This window comes from Miniopterus natalensis, chromosome 7 (genome assembly GCF_054644295.1).
Source record: "Miniopterus natalensis isolate mMinNat1 chromosome 7, mMinNat1.hap1, whole genome shotgun sequence".
Taxonomy (NCBI): domain Eukaryota; kingdom Metazoa; phylum Chordata; class Mammalia; order Chiroptera; family Miniopteridae; genus Miniopterus; species Miniopterus natalensis.
In genome coordinates, this window is record NC_142087.1 from 660,632 (window position 1) to 679,496 (window position 18,865).

General features: G+C 36.8%; 1 protein-coding gene across 2 annotated transcripts in view; it reads left to right on the top strand.

Moving 5' to 3' along the window:
* Positions 1–18,865, top strand: part of CEP192 (centrosomal protein 192) — an 80,551-nt gene that overhangs the window by 11,189 nt on the left and 50,497 nt on the right. For both annotated transcript variants that reach the window (XM_016197294.2, XM_016197295.2), the window contains exons 7-16: positions 2,238–2,355; positions 4,367–4,515; positions 5,581–5,725; positions 6,421–6,554; positions 8,196–8,520; positions 11,677–11,820; positions 14,435–14,499; positions 15,054–15,263; positions 17,500–17,626; positions 18,530–18,660. In XM_016197294.2, the coding sequence (XP_016052780.2) occupies positions 2,238–2,355; positions 4,367–4,515; positions 5,581–5,725; positions 6,421–6,554; positions 8,196–8,520; positions 11,677–11,820; positions 14,435–14,499; positions 15,054–15,263; positions 17,500–17,626; positions 18,530–18,660 (1,548 nt within the window). The remainder of the gene's footprint in view (positions 1–2,237; positions 2,356–4,366; positions 4,516–5,580; positions 5,726–6,420; positions 6,555–8,195; positions 8,521–11,676; positions 11,821–14,434; positions 14,500–15,053; positions 15,264–17,499; positions 17,627–18,529; positions 18,661–18,865) is intronic.

Consider the following 18,865-nt stretch of genomic DNA (forward strand, 5'->3'; position numbering starts at 1 on the left):
TAAATCATCACCTGAGGATATTTTTTCCATTGCTTTTCAGAGATAGTGGAAGGGGGGAGAAGAAAATGGGGGGAGAGACAGAAGGACAGACAGACATCAATATGAGAGAGACACATCGATTAGTTGCCTCCCATATGCATCCCGACTGGGGCTGGGGATCAAGCCTGCAACTGTGGCATGTGCCCTTGTCTGGAATCGTACCTGGGACCCTTCAGTCCATGGGTTAATGCTCTAACCATGGAGCCAAGCTGGCTGGAACCTAAGTGCTTTTAAAACTTATAAAAAGGAGTTGCAATTTTTGTTTTACTTTCATAAGAATTTTTAAGATAATTTTTATAAAATGATTACAGAAGTGTTTAAAGTAAGAGTTATTTCTCTATGCCAGGGATTGGCAAACTGTAGCTCATTGTTCAACTCCAATCTGCTGCCTGTTTTTGTAAAGTTCTTTTGGAAGTCAGCCATGCTCATTTGTTTCTGTATTGCTTATGCTACAACAGCTGAGTTGAGAAGTTGTGACAGAGACTATGCTGGCAAAACCTGAAATATTTACTATCTGGCCTTTTACAGAAAATGTTTGTTCACTCCTGCTTCATAAGCTACTCCCTGTATGTAACCACTAATAACCTTAAAGTGTGAGAGGTGCTTTTTATAGGAGGTTCAGGTATAGTCAAATTGAAGTTGACTCAGAAAGCATGATTTCTTTTAAGCCAGTCAGAGAAAGACAAGTACCACATGATCTCACTCATATGTGGAGTATAATGAACAAAATAAACTGATGAACAAAATAGATCCAGAGACATAGAAGCATGGAACAGACTGAGGAATCTCAGAGGGAAGGCAGGGGTGTGGGGTGTGGGTGGGGAGAGGTTAATCAAAGGACTTACATGTTTATATGCATAACCTATGGACACAGACATTGGTATGGGGAAGGCCTAGGGGTGGGGTAGATGCCGGGTGGAGGGAATCAATGGGGGGCAAAAGGGAACATCTGTAATACTTTCAATAATAAAGATAAATTAAAAAAATAATAATAAAAGTAAAAGAGTCTATATAATAAAAACAAAAGAAAGCATGATTTCTTTGAACATTTAGAAACAATGGTTTCTAAAGAGAGAGAACATAACTTTTCCCCTAGATAAATAATTAATTTTCTTATGATTGTTGAAGAATTGACTTCCTAAAAACATTAGAAGTCATTGATGATAAGAGAGGGACCATGAAACTTGAAAGTATAGAAATGAGATATTTAATAAAAAGAAGATGAAGAAATGAGAGCAGGAGGAAAACAAGTGTATTTAAAAACCTAGACCAGCGGGAGCTACTACTGCATTTGACTTTTGTAGCTTTGACTGTCCTGGTATCCAGGGCAGTGAAGGAAAAATGGCTTGGTAGGTCTCATCATCTAAACTGTAAGAGCTACACCACTTTAGCACAATAAGGACATTTTGCAGGGTCTCTCTAGTTCAGTTGGCCATATGTAAGGCACGAAGTGTAGCAGAGTAGATGGAGTTCTCAATAGCACCCATGACCAGAAAGGCAGAGGTGTTTTACATATTGTTCTTTCTTATACAGATTTTTCCCTAATTTATTATTATGAAAAATTCAACACACAGAACTTATATTCCACAATAGTAGCCCCTGGTCCCTTAGATATTTATGAGTATAATGCTGCACTGCCCTCCGCAAGTGTGTAGTTGCCTTGAGAGTCCATGTATTAAATCTTAAAAGTTAGTGTGCATTTTGCAATCTATTTCTTAAGGTGGTGGTGGTTGATATATAATATGATTATGAAATAAAATCAACACTTAGAAGGAAACATTACATTTTATTCTGGGTCTTAGTGTCCTTAGGCTTACATGTTCCCTGGGTTGAGCAGAGAAATCAGTCTTAAAGCTGTAGGTTGCTGAGCCCACTTTGCTATTGTTTTCATTTTCTGTTGGAACCCTGTGTTGCTCAAATTCGATTGTATATTAGCATACCAACTATATTTCTAGGTCTTCAAAGCATGTGCGCGTTTCGAGATATTAAATTTTAAGGATGTCTTATTAGGTGGGTCAGGAGAGGGAGGTGGCATCAGGGTAGGAAGAAAGTTCTTAATGCATATAAAACAACAGGCCTTCATTGCCTAAATTGTGAATTACAGATACTGAGCACATGGGCAGTCCTTTTTGCAGCCTTGTACTATAGTCTTCAAAGCAGTGAGTGTGCTTCTCTTACATACATTTTATTTCTTATAGATTGTTGTTCCTGATGCTGGAAAACATTTTGAAGACAAGAATCCAAGCAGTGACTTAAGCCATACTAGTTTAATAGAAAATGAGAAACTTATGTCACTGACAAGCTTGGAAGATTCTGGTACCATAACTTAATTTGTGTTTTCCTAGTCCTTACTTTACCATTCTATGTCTTTCTGCTTCTTGGTTGCAGTTGTTATTATGCCAGCTTTTTGTTTCTTTGCCTTCTCCTTTACTTCCTGCTTACCAGCACTCAAATGACCACTTCTCTTAAGTGATGGAATTTTTAAAGCATTTCTGTGTATCAGTCCTGATATGATTGTGCTTATCCCTGAGTTTAGGATCATAAGAGTACGAAGTAGTAACCCTAGGTTCCACTCAGTACAAAGCACTATGTTAAGAAATTGGGGGATCCATGAAATATTTAGACTCTGCTTTCTGAAAGACCTACCAAGTAAGAAAAGAGATGCATAGCTAAACTCCCAACTGTATTATGTGTATCTCAGAAGTACAAATTGTGTAGGAATCATGGAAGGGTAACAAATTAATTCTGATGGAGGAAGGTGTCTGTGAAACTTCACTGAAAGAGGGCGCAGTTTTTCCTTTTTCTTGAAAAGGCCTGTGATAGGCCTTAATGTAGATATGGGAAGAGAAATACATTTCAGGAATAACTTCAGCAAAAGTCCCTATGGTGGTGGTGGGGAGGGCATTTGGCCAAGTTTGGTTGTGTGTGGCAGGTTTACAGCACTTGTAGGAACCTGAATTGGAGAGTAATCCAGAAAAGTAAACAGGTATCAAATTATTCATGGCTTTGAAGGCCTGGCTGATAGGCTGAGTGGGATAAATAGAAACTAAATTCAGGACAGGTTTTGCTGCTAAAGTTTTTAGATATTTTTGGATGGTGAAATTGTGGATGAGGAATTGTTGGCCTGAATTTATATAGATCTTATATAGATTCTTCGAGGTAAAATAACTAAGTCAAAGGTTATGAGCATTTTTAAGGCTCTGTAATGTTGATTGCAAAATTATCCTCTTGAAAAGGCAGTGATAACTGTAGTACCATTCTTGCCCCTTCCGAGCTGGTTGTTAAAACATTAAAAAACCACTAACCCAAAACAAAACAAACCCAAAACAAAACAAACACTGTCAGTGTTTTTTTATTTGTTTATTTGCAACTTTCTGGTTTTGATAGCGGTTGAATACAGTGGTACCTCGGTTTTCGAATGCAATCCATCCTGGAAGACCGTTTGAGTTCTGAAACATTAGAAAACCGAGGGATCAACAGCCGACAGCTAGGCCTCAGGCTCTTACACTCAGCGGAAGCCACATGGCATGTTCGACTTCCGAGGCATGTTCGAAAACTGAAGTATTCTGCGTTTACAGCGTTCCTAAACCAAAATGTTTGTCAACGGAGACGTTTGAAAACCGAGGTACCACTGTATTTTTAATCATGCCTATTAGGGTTCAACTTTGTTATATTATTTTTCCTTAATTCCGCCTTTCTCAAGATCACATATTGTTTGAGGTTTCATTTTACACTTAGCTATTAATTCATCTAGAATTTATTTTTACTTTTATAATGGGCTTATTTATCCCTTTAAAAAAAAAAAAATTTGATTTCAGAGAGAGGAAGGGAGAAGGAGAGAAAGATAGAAACATCACTGATGAGTCATTAATCAGCTGCCTCCTGCACATCCCCTACTGGGGATCCAGCCTGCAACCCAGGCATGTGCCCGGACTGGAAATCGAACTGTGAACTCCTAGATCATAGGTTGATGCTCAATTGCTGAACCATACTGGCCGGGCTATGTATCTGCCACCCATTTGCTACTCCATTTTCTAAATTATCTGCCGTTTTCCCAACTGATCTTTAATGCCACATTTATTATACTCTAACTTATGGTTTATGTCAGGATTTAGTTCTGTACTATCCTATCAAAGAAAGTTAAATATTTAGTTATATTGGAATGCTCATAATGATTTATAGACAGAAATGATAGTTTTTTTCATGTCAAATGTTAAAATACAATCATATAGACCATTGATCCATATGTCTTATCAATCTTTCTGAATAAATTACAGTTCAATCACTACTTTAAAGCCTGTTCTATTTCTCTTCCATTTACTAATAGATGATGATATTGATGATGAAGAGTTTTATGATGATCATTTGGAGGCTTATTTTGAGCAACTGGCAATTCCAGGAATGATATATGAAGACCTAGAAGGACAGAAACCTCCAGAAAAAGATTTTAGGTTACCTATAGGTGATCTCAGTCCGGTATGTTCCAATTGTTACAGTTTTTCAGAAATTCAACATTAGAAAATTATTACTGGTCTCATTGGATATTAACCTAAAACTTAAGCTTTTGGTTTTCTTTGAACTCTATTTTTCCCTGATATAAACTGATGAGAAACACCTTTTCTGCTTCCTCTTACCTTTCCATCATGTACAGAAAAATTACAGTGAACATATGTATACCCCACATCCAGGTTATCCAGTTGTTAATATTTTGCCACTGTTGGATTTTCTTTGTTCCTCCATAAGTACTTTATTCCTGAGTCATTTGAAAGTAAGTTGCAGATATTATGACATTTCACCCTCATACTTCAGCATTTATCTCCATAATTTTAATTCTGTTACCTAAATTATCTAACACAGTGATTTAAATTAATAGACATTTTATATTCAGATTTACCCATTTGTCTTCAAAATGTCCTTTACCTTTATTGTTTTTGATCCAGATTTAATCAAGGATTACACTTGCATTTGGTTGTCATGCCTCTCTGTTCTTTGAGTCTGGAGTGCTTCTTTCATGTCATTAAACTATTTTGTAAAATTTAGACATGTCATTTTGTAAAAATGACCTCATTTCCCCCCTTCTGATTCCATTAAACATTTGGCAAGAATTCAGATTTAACATTTTTCTCATGAAACAAATTAAGATTACATGTGGGTGATGTTGTGTATGTCTCATTTCATTACTCAGGAGACATGTAAGTCTGCCCCATTATTGGTGATTCTGTGTCTGATTATCTTGGTAAATGTGTCAGCCAGATATCTCCTGCCCCGTTCTTATCAGCAATTTATCTGTGGAATGATATATTGAGGTCATGTGAACATTCTGATTGCTGAATAACCTTTTATGAACTGGATTTAGTATCATTGCTGAGGCTTCCCAGAAACAATTTTTACATTTTACAGTGGTGATTTGTCTAGTTCCTTCTACAATAACTACGTGGCATCCTTCTATAAAGAAGAGATTCTCTGCTCCCCATATTTTACCCCTCAAAATGTTTGTTTTTATTTTTAAAAATTTGTAAAGCTAAGATACTTTTCCAACAGGCAAATGAAAATGGTAGTTCAAACTGTAAATCTCAGTCCGAAAATAACAGCTGTCAGATTTCCCATGGCTCACACTCTTCAGGATATTCTGAAACAACCCACAAAGAGTGTGAGGAAGGCCATGTTGTTTGTCTCCCTGGGACCAGTAAGTATTGATAAGATTTCTTTGTTTTTAAATTTTGTTTGACTTTGCATTTTTGCAAAAAAAATCATTTATTTGGTATGATTTAACATTTATTAACCCTTGTATCCTCTCAAATCTTGAAAGCCTGAAATTTTTCAAAAGAGCTTTTTTTTATTTTTCAAATTATAAGGGAAAGTTTATTTAAAAGTGACAGAGGTAGTAGAAATGTGCCAGCTGGGCTGTGTGCGTAGACTCAGGAAACAAGTTACAGAGGCAGAAGAAGGGCTCTTTGAGTTTAGGGGAGAGAAAGGCAAAGGTAACTCGCCTGGGAAGAAGAGGGGGAAGGGAAAGACGTGCATGCTCAAAAGAGCTTTTAATAATGCCTGAGTGTATTGGTAATGCCTGAGCTTTTAATAATGTGTGAGTATATTGGTATTGGAAACACTGTAGTCTATATTTCTTGGTTGTAGATTGCAAATGATTGTGCTCTGTTCAGATGCTTGAGAATTAGAAATGAATTCTCTGTGTGGTAGCAGTTTGGCACATTTACTGTTGCCTCATGCTGTTGATTATTTTCTGTCTTATGCAAATTGCTATATTTGTCATATGAGTGCTGAATATTAGGTTTCTTAAGATAATTTGAACAGCCAAAACAATTATTATATTAGATTACTGAAACTTTGACATTCCTTCATTATTTTTCTCATGTATTTTAGGTAATTCTACAGATAATGGAAATAGTAGAAGGTATGTAGATGGTGTGTTACCACTTTCCTCTAATACTTTGAGAATTGAAAAAGAGAAAGAAAGGGCAGAAAGTTCGAATGGTACTCTTCTACATTGTGACAGAGTAAGTTATTTGCATTTTCTTTAAATTGTCTGTGAAAACAAAGTCTTTTATCTGATAACACTTTTATTAATTTATTTTAAAATAATTTTGTGTTTTTCAGTTATAGTTGACACACAATATTATATTAGTTTCAGGTGTACAACCCACTGATTAGTTATATAACTTACAACTTAGGAGTGATCATCCCAGTAAATCTAGTACCCATCTAGCACCATATTTACTTATTACAGTATTATTGCTATATTCCCTGTGCTTTACTTTACATCCCCGTGACTATTTTGTAACTAAAAATTTATGCTTCTTAATCCCTTTACCTTTTTTACCCAGCTCCCAACCCTCCTCCACTCTGGCAACTTCTCAAAATGTTCCCTGTATCTATGAGTTTGTTTCTGTTTTGTTTGTTCATTAATTTTGTTCTTTAGATTCCACATATAAGTGAAATCATATGGTATTTGTTTTTCTGTGTTTGATTTAATTCACTCAACACAATATCCTCTAGGTCCATTAATGTCACAAATGGTAAGATTTCATTCCTTTTTATGGCAGAGTATTACTCCATTGTATATATGTACCACTTCTTCACCCATTTGTCAGTTGATGGCCACTTAGGTTGCTTCCATATCTTGGCTATTGTAAATAATGCTGCAGTGAACATATGGATGCATATGTCTTTTCAAATTAATGTTTTAGGTTTCTTTTGATAAATACTCAGAAGTGGCCCTGGCCAGTGTGGCTCTGCTTATTGAGAGTCTGCCCATGCAATGAAAGGTTGCTGGTTCAATTCCCAGTCAGGGCACATACCCAGGTTGTGGGTTTGATCCCCTGTCGGAGCAAGTACAAGAGGCAACCAATTGATGTTTCTCTCTTACATTGATGCTTCTTTCTCTTTCTCCCTTCCTCTCTCTCACAAATCAGTAAAAACATATATATATATTTTTAAAAATATATCTTTATTGATTTCAGAGAGAGGAAAGGAGAGGGAGAGAGAGATAGAAACATCAATGATGAGAGAGTCATTGATTGAGCCCACAACCTGGGCATGTGCCCTGACCAGGAATCAAACCCCTATGCCTGGATCCTAGTTCGATGCTCAGCCGCTGAGCCACGCCCGGCTGTGCAGTAAAAACATATTTTAAAAAATAAATATCCAGAAGTGGAGTTGCTGGGTCCTTCTTTGTCTCTTGTTATAGCCTTTGTTTTAAAGTCTGTGTTGTCTGATATAAGTATTGCTACCCCAGCTTTTTGTTCAGTTCGCAGGCCGACACTCTAACCACTGAGCCAAACTGGCTAGGGCAATAATTATTATATGTTCATCCTATATCTGACCTATAGAGACTTTTAGTGGTAATGATAAATGTTAAATTGACATTTCTAACATTCTGTACATGTAATGAATATGTTGGACCCACTTTTGGTACCTTAACCTATTGATGTATGTTTGCCATGATCATGTTATAAATTTTGGTTTTTGTAAATTGCTTAACATTGGGTCTTACATAATCTAGAATATAGTGAATACTCTATACTCTGTTCTTTTATATAATAAACATTTTATGTCAACTACATAATTTTTCCCCTTAAAATTTTGGAATGAGTTATGAAAAACAAAACTTACAGTTGCTCTTTTATTGCTTTTTAAAGGAAAGCACAAGAGAAGAAGTTCTGGTGAAGACTATCAGTGCTGCTAATGTGGAACGTAACCCTGTTTATTTTCATGACACAAATGTCAGTAAAGGTGATTTTGACTTGATGAACCCTTTAAAGCTGGAGGCAGGGTCTCCTCATCAAAATAAGCATTTGGCATCAGATTCAGACACTGAGATTTCTAAAGTATCCATTCAGAAAAATATGAACATCGCGTCCCTGAAGCCCATTAGTAACAATAGAATTAATTCCACTGATACTCTCCAGTCACCAACTAGTGAAAGGCGAACGTGTTATGAGTCCATTGAAAACAGTAAAGACCGTAAGTGGGCTTTTTCTTTTTTTTTTAAGTAAAGAATATATAAAATGTATATACATTTTGAATAGAATATATTTCAAAGTGGGGTTTTCCTAATCTTTTATATTAAAATATTTAAGCGTTTTATGAATTTAAAAATGGTGTATGTAAAACGAAGGTGGCGCCTCAAAGTGAAGAAGGAATCCTCTGCCCCTCCCAAAGCTGAGGCTTTGGAGGCAAAAAAAGCAGTCCTGAAAGGCATCCACAGCCACACAAAAAAATGAAGATCCGCATGTCACCTATCTTTGGGTATCCCAAGACACTGTGCTGGGAAGGCAACCCAAATATATTCGGCAGAGTGCCCCTAGGAGAAATAAGCTTGACCACTATGCCATCATCAAGTTCCCCTGACTACCAAGTCAGCCATGAAGAAAACAGAAGACAACAATACACTTATGTTCATTTTGGATGTCAAGGCCAACAAGCACTAGATCAAACAGGCTGTGAAGAAGTTTTGTGATATTGATGTAGCCAAAGTCAACACCCTGATGAGGCCTGATGGAGAGAAGATGGCACGTACATGTTTGACTGGCTCCCTACTATGGATGTTGCCAACAAAATTGGGATAATGTAAACTGTTCAGCCAGGAGTTCATGGGACTTGAGGAATGGTTCAGCGCTGCGTTCCCCCACCTGAGCCGTGTGCTGCTCAGCACTTCCTGTTGCCCCCGACCCCTGCCCTGTGCCTGTGGCTGCTAGCACAGTATGACTGGGCCTGAGGCCCAGGGATGCTGTGTGCTAGGGACACTTAGGGCAAGGACTGCACGGACTCTGACCGAGGCACTGCTGGGCGACCAGGAAGAAGTTGACAAATATGTTAAAGTCACCCTGAAAGAGCAACACAGAAGACTGAAGTCAGTCATAAAGAAAGAAAATTGACTTGGCCCAGCTGGTGTTCAGTGGTTGAGCGTTGACCCATGAACACAGAGGTCACGGTTCAATTCCTGATCAGGGCACATGCCCAGGTTGTGGGCTTGATCCCCGTTGGGGCGAGGAGGAGGGAGCCGATTGATGACTCTCTGTCATCATTGATGTTTCTGTCTCTCTCCCTCTCCCTTCCTCTTTCTGAATTCTATAAAAAACCGTATTTTTAAAAAGAAAATTGACTTGGACTCAGATAGCTTTCTTACTGAAAGTGACCTCAATTCATGGATTCAGTTGTCTTTTAAACATTAAGCTAGGCAAGAAGCGAAACAACAGTTTGTTGATACGATAATATATTAAAAACAGTGATGGTAGTCTGTCACGGGATGAACACAACGTTCAGGTGTATGATCATGTGATTGACTTTGATGAGACAGCAGCTCTTGATGCAGAAAAGGAGACTTTTAGGCAGCTGCATTTAAAGGACAAGAAGCGATTTGGAAAAGTTAACCAGGATGGTTTGAATCTTGAAGAATTTATTGCTTTTGAGTTTCTTGAAGAAGTTGATTATATGATGGAATTTGCCATTCAAGAGGCTTTAAAACAGGGTTGGGGAATGTCTGGCCCTCAGGCCATAATAATTTGGTCTGGCCTTGCCAAGGCAACCACAGGCGGGACTTGAAATTTAATAAATCTAGGAGCTTTTTTCTTTCTTTCTTTTTTTAATGTATCTTTATTGATTTCAGATAGAGGGAGAGAGAGAGAGAGAGAAACATCAGTGATGAGAGTCATCATTGATTGGCTGCCTCCTGCATGCCCCTGCTGGGGATTGAGCCCGCAACCGGGGCATGTGCTCTGACTGGGAATTGAACTTCTATCTCCTGGATCCTAGATCGATGCTCAACTGCGGAGCCACACCTGGCCGGGCTAGGAGCTTTTTTCAGAGCTAAATTTTAAGTTAATAATTTTGTATGGCCCGAGAATGATGTTACAAATATCCAAATAGCCCGTGGCAGGAAAAAGGTTCTCCCACCCTTGCATTAGAAGAACATGACAAAAATGGTGATGGATTTGCTAGTTTGGAAGAATTTTTTAATTTTTAATTTACATTTTCAGTCGATTTTAGAGCAGGGAGAGAGAGAGATGGATTTATTGTCCCACTTATTTATGCATTCATTGGTTGGTTGATTCTTGTATGTGCCCTGATGGGGATCAAACCCGCAACCTTGGCATACCTGGACGATGCACTAACCAACTGAACTACCTGGCCAGGGCCAGAAAAATATCTTGGTGTCTACGGGCGGGATCTAGTAAATGAAGATCCAGAGTAGATACTTGTTGAGAAAGATAGATACCTAAATGATTGTGACAAAGATATGATGGTAGGCTTGATCCTCAAGAGTTGTATCTTGGGTAGTACCCAATAATCAGGGCATTGCCCAAGAAGAAGCTCTTCATCTTACTGATGAAATGGATGTGAATAGTGATAGAAAGCTCCCTGAAGCAGATTCTGGAGAACCAGGACTTGTTTCTTACCAGTGAAGCCACAGATTATGGCCAACAGCTTCATGATGAATATTTCTATCATGATGAGATTTAATCCTGGGTATATCTGAGTAGAGTGCTGGCTCCTTCTATAATTTGTTACTAGTGTTACGTTTATAATAAAATATTTGAGGTTATTTTCCACTCTGAAGTCTTACAACAGTCAAATGTATCTTAATATAGATGATAATTTTGGTCTTTTAGGAAAACAAACATTTCAAACATATTGAAGAAATAAAACAATATTGTGTCATCTGACAACAAAGTCTTTCCTAAATACTCCATCTGTTTCATACTATATTGTGGAATATTTTGAGTTCTATTTCCATACTTTAAAAAAAAGGGAGATTTTAGGGATGTCTGAACAATATTAAAGGGGTATGTGACCGAGCTGTTAATTTTTGTTTGTTTAAGTAACATTAATTTGGGAACTGACTGGAGGACATTGGTTTTAGATTTTGCATTTTGTTTTAAAACCTTTACAGGAACCTATAAAAGGACTTATCCCATACATATAAGTTGAGAAGTTCTGTGGTTTATCTACCACCAGAAAGATACTTTTCTTTGGGGGAAATTGATTTTCCTTTTTCTGACTAGTTTTGGGCAGATTTTAGGACTGTTGATAGCTAAAATAAGGCAACTAAATTATTTAAAGTATATCATTTTACTTCTTGCATGTGTCATTGGATATTTTTGGAATTTTATTTTTTAGAAACTGATCTACCGCAGAGCGTGGTTTATCAAAATGAAGAAGGTAGATGGGTCACTGACCTTGCTTATTACACATCTTTTAATAAAGAACAAGATTTAAATATGCCTCCAACTGATGAGATGAATGAAGACTTCAGAACTGGTTGTAAGTGTATATTGATAGCCACTTTATTGTACCATTTTCATTGTTTCTGATGGTGTTCTGATGGTTGGTTAGATCAGATCCTTTCTGGAATATACAATACTTAGCTCTTGATTTGTTTTTATAGGAACAAAGGCTTGAATAAGTGCTAATCATTGCAGAGTGAGCTGAGCCTTTTCCTTAAAGGACAGTGAATTAGACTAGCACTCTCTTACTTCAATTTAGAACCTTTATAGTATTGCAAAATTGGAAGGCTTTACTTTCTCACTTTTTAAAATCTGTCTTTAACAAAAGAACTATTCTGATAAATGAGCAATTACAAAAGTCAGTCCATTTTGGAGTAAAAGCTAAGAAATGTGGTATAAATGATGGAAGAAAAGAGATAAGATAAATGAAATCTCAAAGAAGGACCGTATTAGGAACATAAATTAGGTTTGTTGATTAGCAGAATCTCTCACAGTGAAAAGAAAACTGGAGTGGGTCTACAGAATGTGTGGCATTTTGTCTTAGTCTGTGGATATGCTGCCGTGTTGCTCAGGCCTCTCCGGTCCCTGAACACCTCTAAACTGGGCATGAGAAGAGTGTGCAGTGGCCTGTTAAGCACAGTCTTATTTTTAATGGGCTCAGAAGGTGCCAGAGAAAGAAGTTATTCTAACTGCTTCTTGTACTGAACTCGTAAACATCTGATGATGTGGAAGTACAGAGATAAGGCAATTTGTCAGCCCTTAAGAAACAGTTCATCAGCTGAGAGGGACAAGATAAGAATACAAAACAACAGTTTGCAACTATAAGAAACACAAACCAAATGCTTTGGAGTTTAGAGGAGAAATAACTTTTGCTTGAGTGGGTAGCAGAAGGATTTCATATAGGTGGCTTTTGAGGTAGAGCTTCAACAAGTAAATATTTGGGGGAATGAGAAATTCCAAAAGGATGGAAAGCCCATTGAAAGAGAATGAGATGAGAAAGTATGAGCATGTTTTCAAAATAGTAAATAGTTTAATGTAGCTGGCATTTATGGCAAGACATGGGAAGGGGAGGGCAGTATGAGATGAAGAAAGGAAGCTGGAGAGGTACAGGGGGGCCAGGGAGTGTGTAGAGCTTTGACTCCCTTGCCAAAGATTTGAGGCTTGTTTGGTAAGCAATAAGAACCATTGAAGATTTGCTTGTCCACCTTGCTTTGCAAGTCTTCCGGCAGCAATGGTCAGTTTAATGGGAGATTCCTTAGTATGTAGAAGTCTCGGTGTCACTGTGAGAATAAAAAGAAAGTAGCTAATAAAAGATGTGGAGATAGGATGGTTAGGATTTTATGGCTGAGTTTCAGTGGATAGTAGAGAGGCAAGACAGAATTGATGTTTGTGATCTGTTACTTGGGAAAATGCCAATACTATTAACTGAGATAGGGAAAATCAGAAGAAATTGTAGAATTTTGGATGATTGTGGTTTGGGCTGGGAATATTTGGTAGTTGGAAATATGAGTCAGAAATTGTAGGTTAAGTTACAGTTAGAGCTTGCTCAGTGATGTCTTGATTTAGAAAACACACACTGGACAGTGAATATTGACTTTGCCACTTAAGTTAATGATAATGGAATTCTTAGGTGTTGCTGGTGGGAGTGTAAATTGATACTATCATTTCCGAACTTGTTTGGCAGTATCTTGTGAATGAACTTTATGAACTTCACACTTTATAACCCAGTATATACCTAGTATATGGGGTGTAGAAAGTCACCAAAAGACGTACTAAAATGTTTATAGCGGCACTGTATGTATTAATTAATTGACTCTACACTAGAAACTCTGAAATTGCCGTTAATGATGGAGTGGATTGTGTTTATTTATACATTGGAATGCTCTGTAGCCATAGGAATGAATGATGTGTAGCCACTTGTAGCAACGTGGATGAATTTCATAAATATGTTGAATAAAATAAAGCTGACTAAAAATATATACTATATAATTCTATTTGTTTACAGTTCAAACATACCCCGTTCCGTGAAGTAAGAAGCAAGGGCAGTGGTTACCCTGGAACAGGCATGTAGGAACAGGAGGAAGGCTCAAGGGGCCTTTTGGGTGCTCATAGGAACTTTGAGGATAGATACCGGGTCACCACTTGTCCCTGTTTTCCCAGGCTGTAGGGTTTGCTAGGATGTGGGAGTTTTTCTTTCTAAAACTCGGACAGTTATGTGTGGTTGGGCAACCCAGCAGACATCTTCATGATGAGTTTTGAGAATGGCTTGTCAGTCCAGTGGTTCCAGGTGAAATACCAAGGGTGTTCATGGGCAAGTACCTTAACTCAGGTGTGCCAAACCTTTAAAGCTAAAGTTAATGTGAGTCTTTTAAAAACAAAAAGCTTAGACTGTAAAGCCCCTTTAGTGAGTTAGGGCGCATTAGTAACTGATGAAATCAATCACAGTAGGGTGTCTATTACCAAAAGTTTGAGAACCATAGACTGTGTACTTAATGCAGATGCATCAGTTATGTGAGAGAAGTTTTCACGTACTTCTTTATTTCTTTAATCTTTATTTAATTAAGATTTCATTTTTCTAACTGGCTAAGTTTTTTTTATATGCTAGTATTTAATTGGCATTAATATAATTTTACACACCTATTCTTTTTAAGCTGAGGCATTGGAATTGATTGCACAAGATGAAGAAGAATTTAATAAAGAGCACCAATTTATGCAGGTTTGTATTTTATTGGCATTAACCAAAGTTTAAAATTTTTCCTGTATTAATTTAAATGTAGCAAAATTTTTATTTCTATCTGAATAGATATATAGTTAGTATAGAATTATATCTTGTCTCATATTTAGACAATTTCTGTTTTTTTTCTTCACACTCTAAATTATTGATTGAAAAATAACTGGCATACAGAAATATTTAATTTGCTTAAAATCACCTTAATAGTCAAAGATATTTCCAGTTTTTAACCAAATTTTAAAATGAGGTAACACTGTTTGTTTTTATTGAAAATATGCTCCTTTCTAAAGATTTGTATTAATGAAAGTCAGTGTTTGATTAACTAAAATATTAAAACTGTATATTATAACTCAAGTATGAAAAATGAAGTTCTCTTCTTCTGGACTTCATTGCCTGTGTTAGCTGGTTAAGCTTGAATTTGTCCAAATTTAAAAATTTTTAAATGTTTAAATTTTTTTAACTATTTTTTTATTTTTTAATATGGGAAGAACAGAAAGGCTTGCTGGGGAAATAAAATGAAACAATAACTTTCTTCCTAGGAAGAAAACATAGATGCCCAGAACACTTCAGTTGCACTAGGGGATACGTCGTGGGGAACTTCAGTTAATTACAATTTGTTGAGGAAATCACTTAGCACATCAGATTTGGACAAAGATGATGCCAGTTACTTACGGCTATCTTTAGGAGAGTTCTTTGCTCAAAGATCTGAAGCTCTTGGTTGCCTTGGTGGTGGTTACAGTGTGAAAAGAGTAAGTATGAGATGCGCTGGAAGTGGGTAAATTGACCAGCCGTTATATTTTGAATGTTACAATGGTGTACCTAGAGCATAATATGTTTAAAGCAGAGACAGAATAGGGACATGTTTGAATAGTGGATAAAAGTTTAGATTTTTAAAAAATGTTTTTATTGATTTTTTAGAGATAGAGGAAGGGAAAGGGATAGAGAGATGGAAACATCAATCTGCTGCCTCCTGCACGCCCCCTACTGAGGATTGAGCTGGCAACCTGGGCGTGTGCCCTGACCTGTAATTGAACCGGGACTTCTTGGTTCATGAGTCGATGCTCAACCACTGAGCAACACTGGCTGGGCAAAAGCTTATATTTAATAGTCAGTCAGACTCTGACCCAGTCCTAGCTCTGCTTTTTAATTAATTCTGTGACATGGAATAATTTACTTAACTCCACTTTGCCTTAATTTTCCAATTTCTAAAATGGAATGCTATTTTATAGAGTTTTGTAAGAATTAAATGTGATGTTGCATATAAAGTATTTAGCACCAAACCTAACATGCAGTAATATCAGTACCTGTTATTTACTATGGTTATGTCATTGGTAGGTGGAAAAAATTTAAAGATGCATTTTTTTAATCTGTTGTCTAAAAACATATTTTGAAGTATAAGAGTGTTTTGGTTTAATAAGATGTAATACACGTAAAAAATTAAAAATGCAAACACTAGTGATAAACTGTGAAGAATGAGTAAGGAGGTGCTACTTTAGCTGTGGCAGTCCGGGTGACATCTAGACCTACGTGAGAGAGAAGGATCTGGAGGGAGACCCTTAATATGAAGGTAGGAGGTAGGAGCTGGAGTGGCATATTGGAGGAACAGAGAACAGGTAACAGAGCTAATGTGGATTTACAGAGCTTAAGTTTGAAACTGAACTGTGGGGTGGGGGAGTGAAGGAGGGTCTGATAGGTTAAATGGTAGAAGTAGACAAGGGACAGATCACAAAGTGTCCTTGTAGGATTTGGTTCATCTCAAATTAACTGGGAAGAAGTTCTTGGAGGCAGGGAGCAACTTTGTTGTGGTGCCAGGGCCCATTTCTAAGCGTGACAGGATGCCAGCATATGTGTCAAGAGCCTGGGTGGAAAAGGTTGGTGAACCACAGAGGAGGAGTAGAAGCAGGCAGAGAGGCCTGGTACGTGGGAAGAGATGTGATGAAGGCTGGGTGCTGGGATGATACTGCAGAAACAGAAATATTCAGGGACTCAAGATTTCTTTTAGAGTTACAGTCAAAGAACCTGTTGATAAATTCCATATAGGGAGTTAAGAGTTATTGGACAGAATGTTTATTTTTTTATTGTTATTATTTATTTTTAATCCTCACCCAAGGGTATATTTTTTAATTGATTTTGAAGAGAGGTGGAGAGAGAGAAAGAAACATCAATGTTAGAGAGAAACATCGATCAGTTGCCTCCTGTACTCACCCAACTGGGGATCGAACCCACAACCTAGGTATGTGCTCTAACCGGGAATCAAACCCAAGACCTTTCGGTGTATGGGTTCAACACTCCAACCAACTGAGCCACACCGGCCGGGGCGGACAGAGTGTTTATTAAAACTGGGTTTCACTAAGAGCATAATTTAAAATAATAGCTCTTGTGTTAGAACTCAGTTGATTTACAGAACTTAAATTTGAAACTGAACTGTGGGTCCTGTCTGTGCAGTGAATTAAAAAAATGGAAATCAATACCTCAGAGAGTCTGATTTTTCTGCCAGGATCGATTGGAATTTTTGATGTTATGAGTGAAGTTAAAGAGTAACTGAATTCCTTCCTAAAGAGTTGAACAAAGCACTGGATCATGGAAAAATGGATCTATCATTTGGAATTTCTATTTTGGTATTGGTTGTGAAATGTTACTCGCATTCAAGTTGCTGTATCAAGGGAAGAAATTCCGAAGTGAAGATCAACCAAAAATTGAGTATCTGACACATAGTAGATATTCAATAATTATTACTGAAGGAATAAAGTGTCATTTCTGGGTTGTTTTAATTTGGATTTCTTAGTAAAGGCAAGTTACTTGATAATATTAGTTCTGATGATTAAAGATAGCTAGCAGTAAGAAGGTTCTGTTTGGACTTTTAAAGTTCATCTCTAGTCATTTAAGTTTAAATGGAAAGAAAAAATCATTTTGTTGAAGTCATTTAGCTAGAATTTCTTAAAGCAGTTGAAAATTAAGGAAATAATTCGCATGTTTATTTTGTAGCCATCATTTGGTTATTTTATTAGATCACCAGAGAAGAGAGAACCTGTTGCTTTAATAAGAAAATCTGATTTATCAAGAAGTAATTTGGAAAAAGAAATGGCTCATCTTAACCATGATCTATATTCAGGTAATAGATTAAATGAAGGAATTTTTAGTAATCCTTTTTTTAACCCGTAAATTAAGTGGTTGTGTGATTATGTTCTTAATGAGAGAAAATGTATAAACCACTCAGAATTTTCTCAGTATTGGTTACTGACTTGATTCTTACATAATCTCCCATTGCCTTTTAAATCTAAATTGGAAACAAGTCATCCAAAATATACCTAAATGCTTTTGTAAAAATCAAAGTAAATGAAATATAATTTGTTAAAATGGACTAGTTAACTCTGGTCTATTATACCACTGAGTTAATGAATTATAACTGTTATACTTACTATTTAGATAGACTTTTAAATAAACAGGTATTTTGAGATTTAGACTGTGATAGTCTATGATAAATATCTATGGTAAATATTTAAAATCAAACTTTTTTGATTAGCATACAATGAGCAAACAGCTACTTTTTGCTTGTATAATGCCTGGTGCTACATATGATATAAAATTGTAAAGATATGCTCCAGTCCTTAGAGAGCCTGTATTCCAATAGGGGAGTTGGAATAAAAAGGCTATACATACATAAATTAGTTGAGTTTCCACTATTGTAAAGAAGTAATCATTTTTTAATTCAACTTATTGTGTATTTGTGAAATGTTTAAAGCTGAAAAATATTTAAATAAGTTTGTCAGTATTTGCAGGGGAAAAATTGAAATCTAGTTTTGTCCAAAGTTTGGACTTTGCAGAGTTTAGCCAAATTAACATGGTATGGTCCTTTGTCTTAGTAACTGTACATTTATTTAGTTTTTTTGAGGATGACTGATATTTGAGTAAAAAGATTTCTTCCTTGGCAATTATGTTGAGTGATCCTTATCTCACAGATTGTTATTGTGAGATAGTGTATAGATATAAGTTGAATATTGTATATTTTCTACAGGAGATTTAAATGAACACTCCAAGGCACAACTAAGTGAAGGATCAGTTACACTGCAGGCTGAAGAACTGGAAAGTATTTCACAAGTGGATGAAAATGATGTGACATTAACTGCCAATAAATGCAAAACAGAGGTATCATAAACCTTTCATGAAGGAAAGCTAAAACCGTGTCAGTTCTTGTCTAAGATTAAGATAAGGTTTCATGTGGCCCTGGTCAGTGTGGCTCAATTGGTTGAACATCGTCCAGTGCCTCAAAAGGTCACTAGTTTGATTCCTGGTCAGGCTACGTCCCCAGGTTGTGGGCTTGATACCCAGGAGGGGGCGTGCAGGAGGCAGC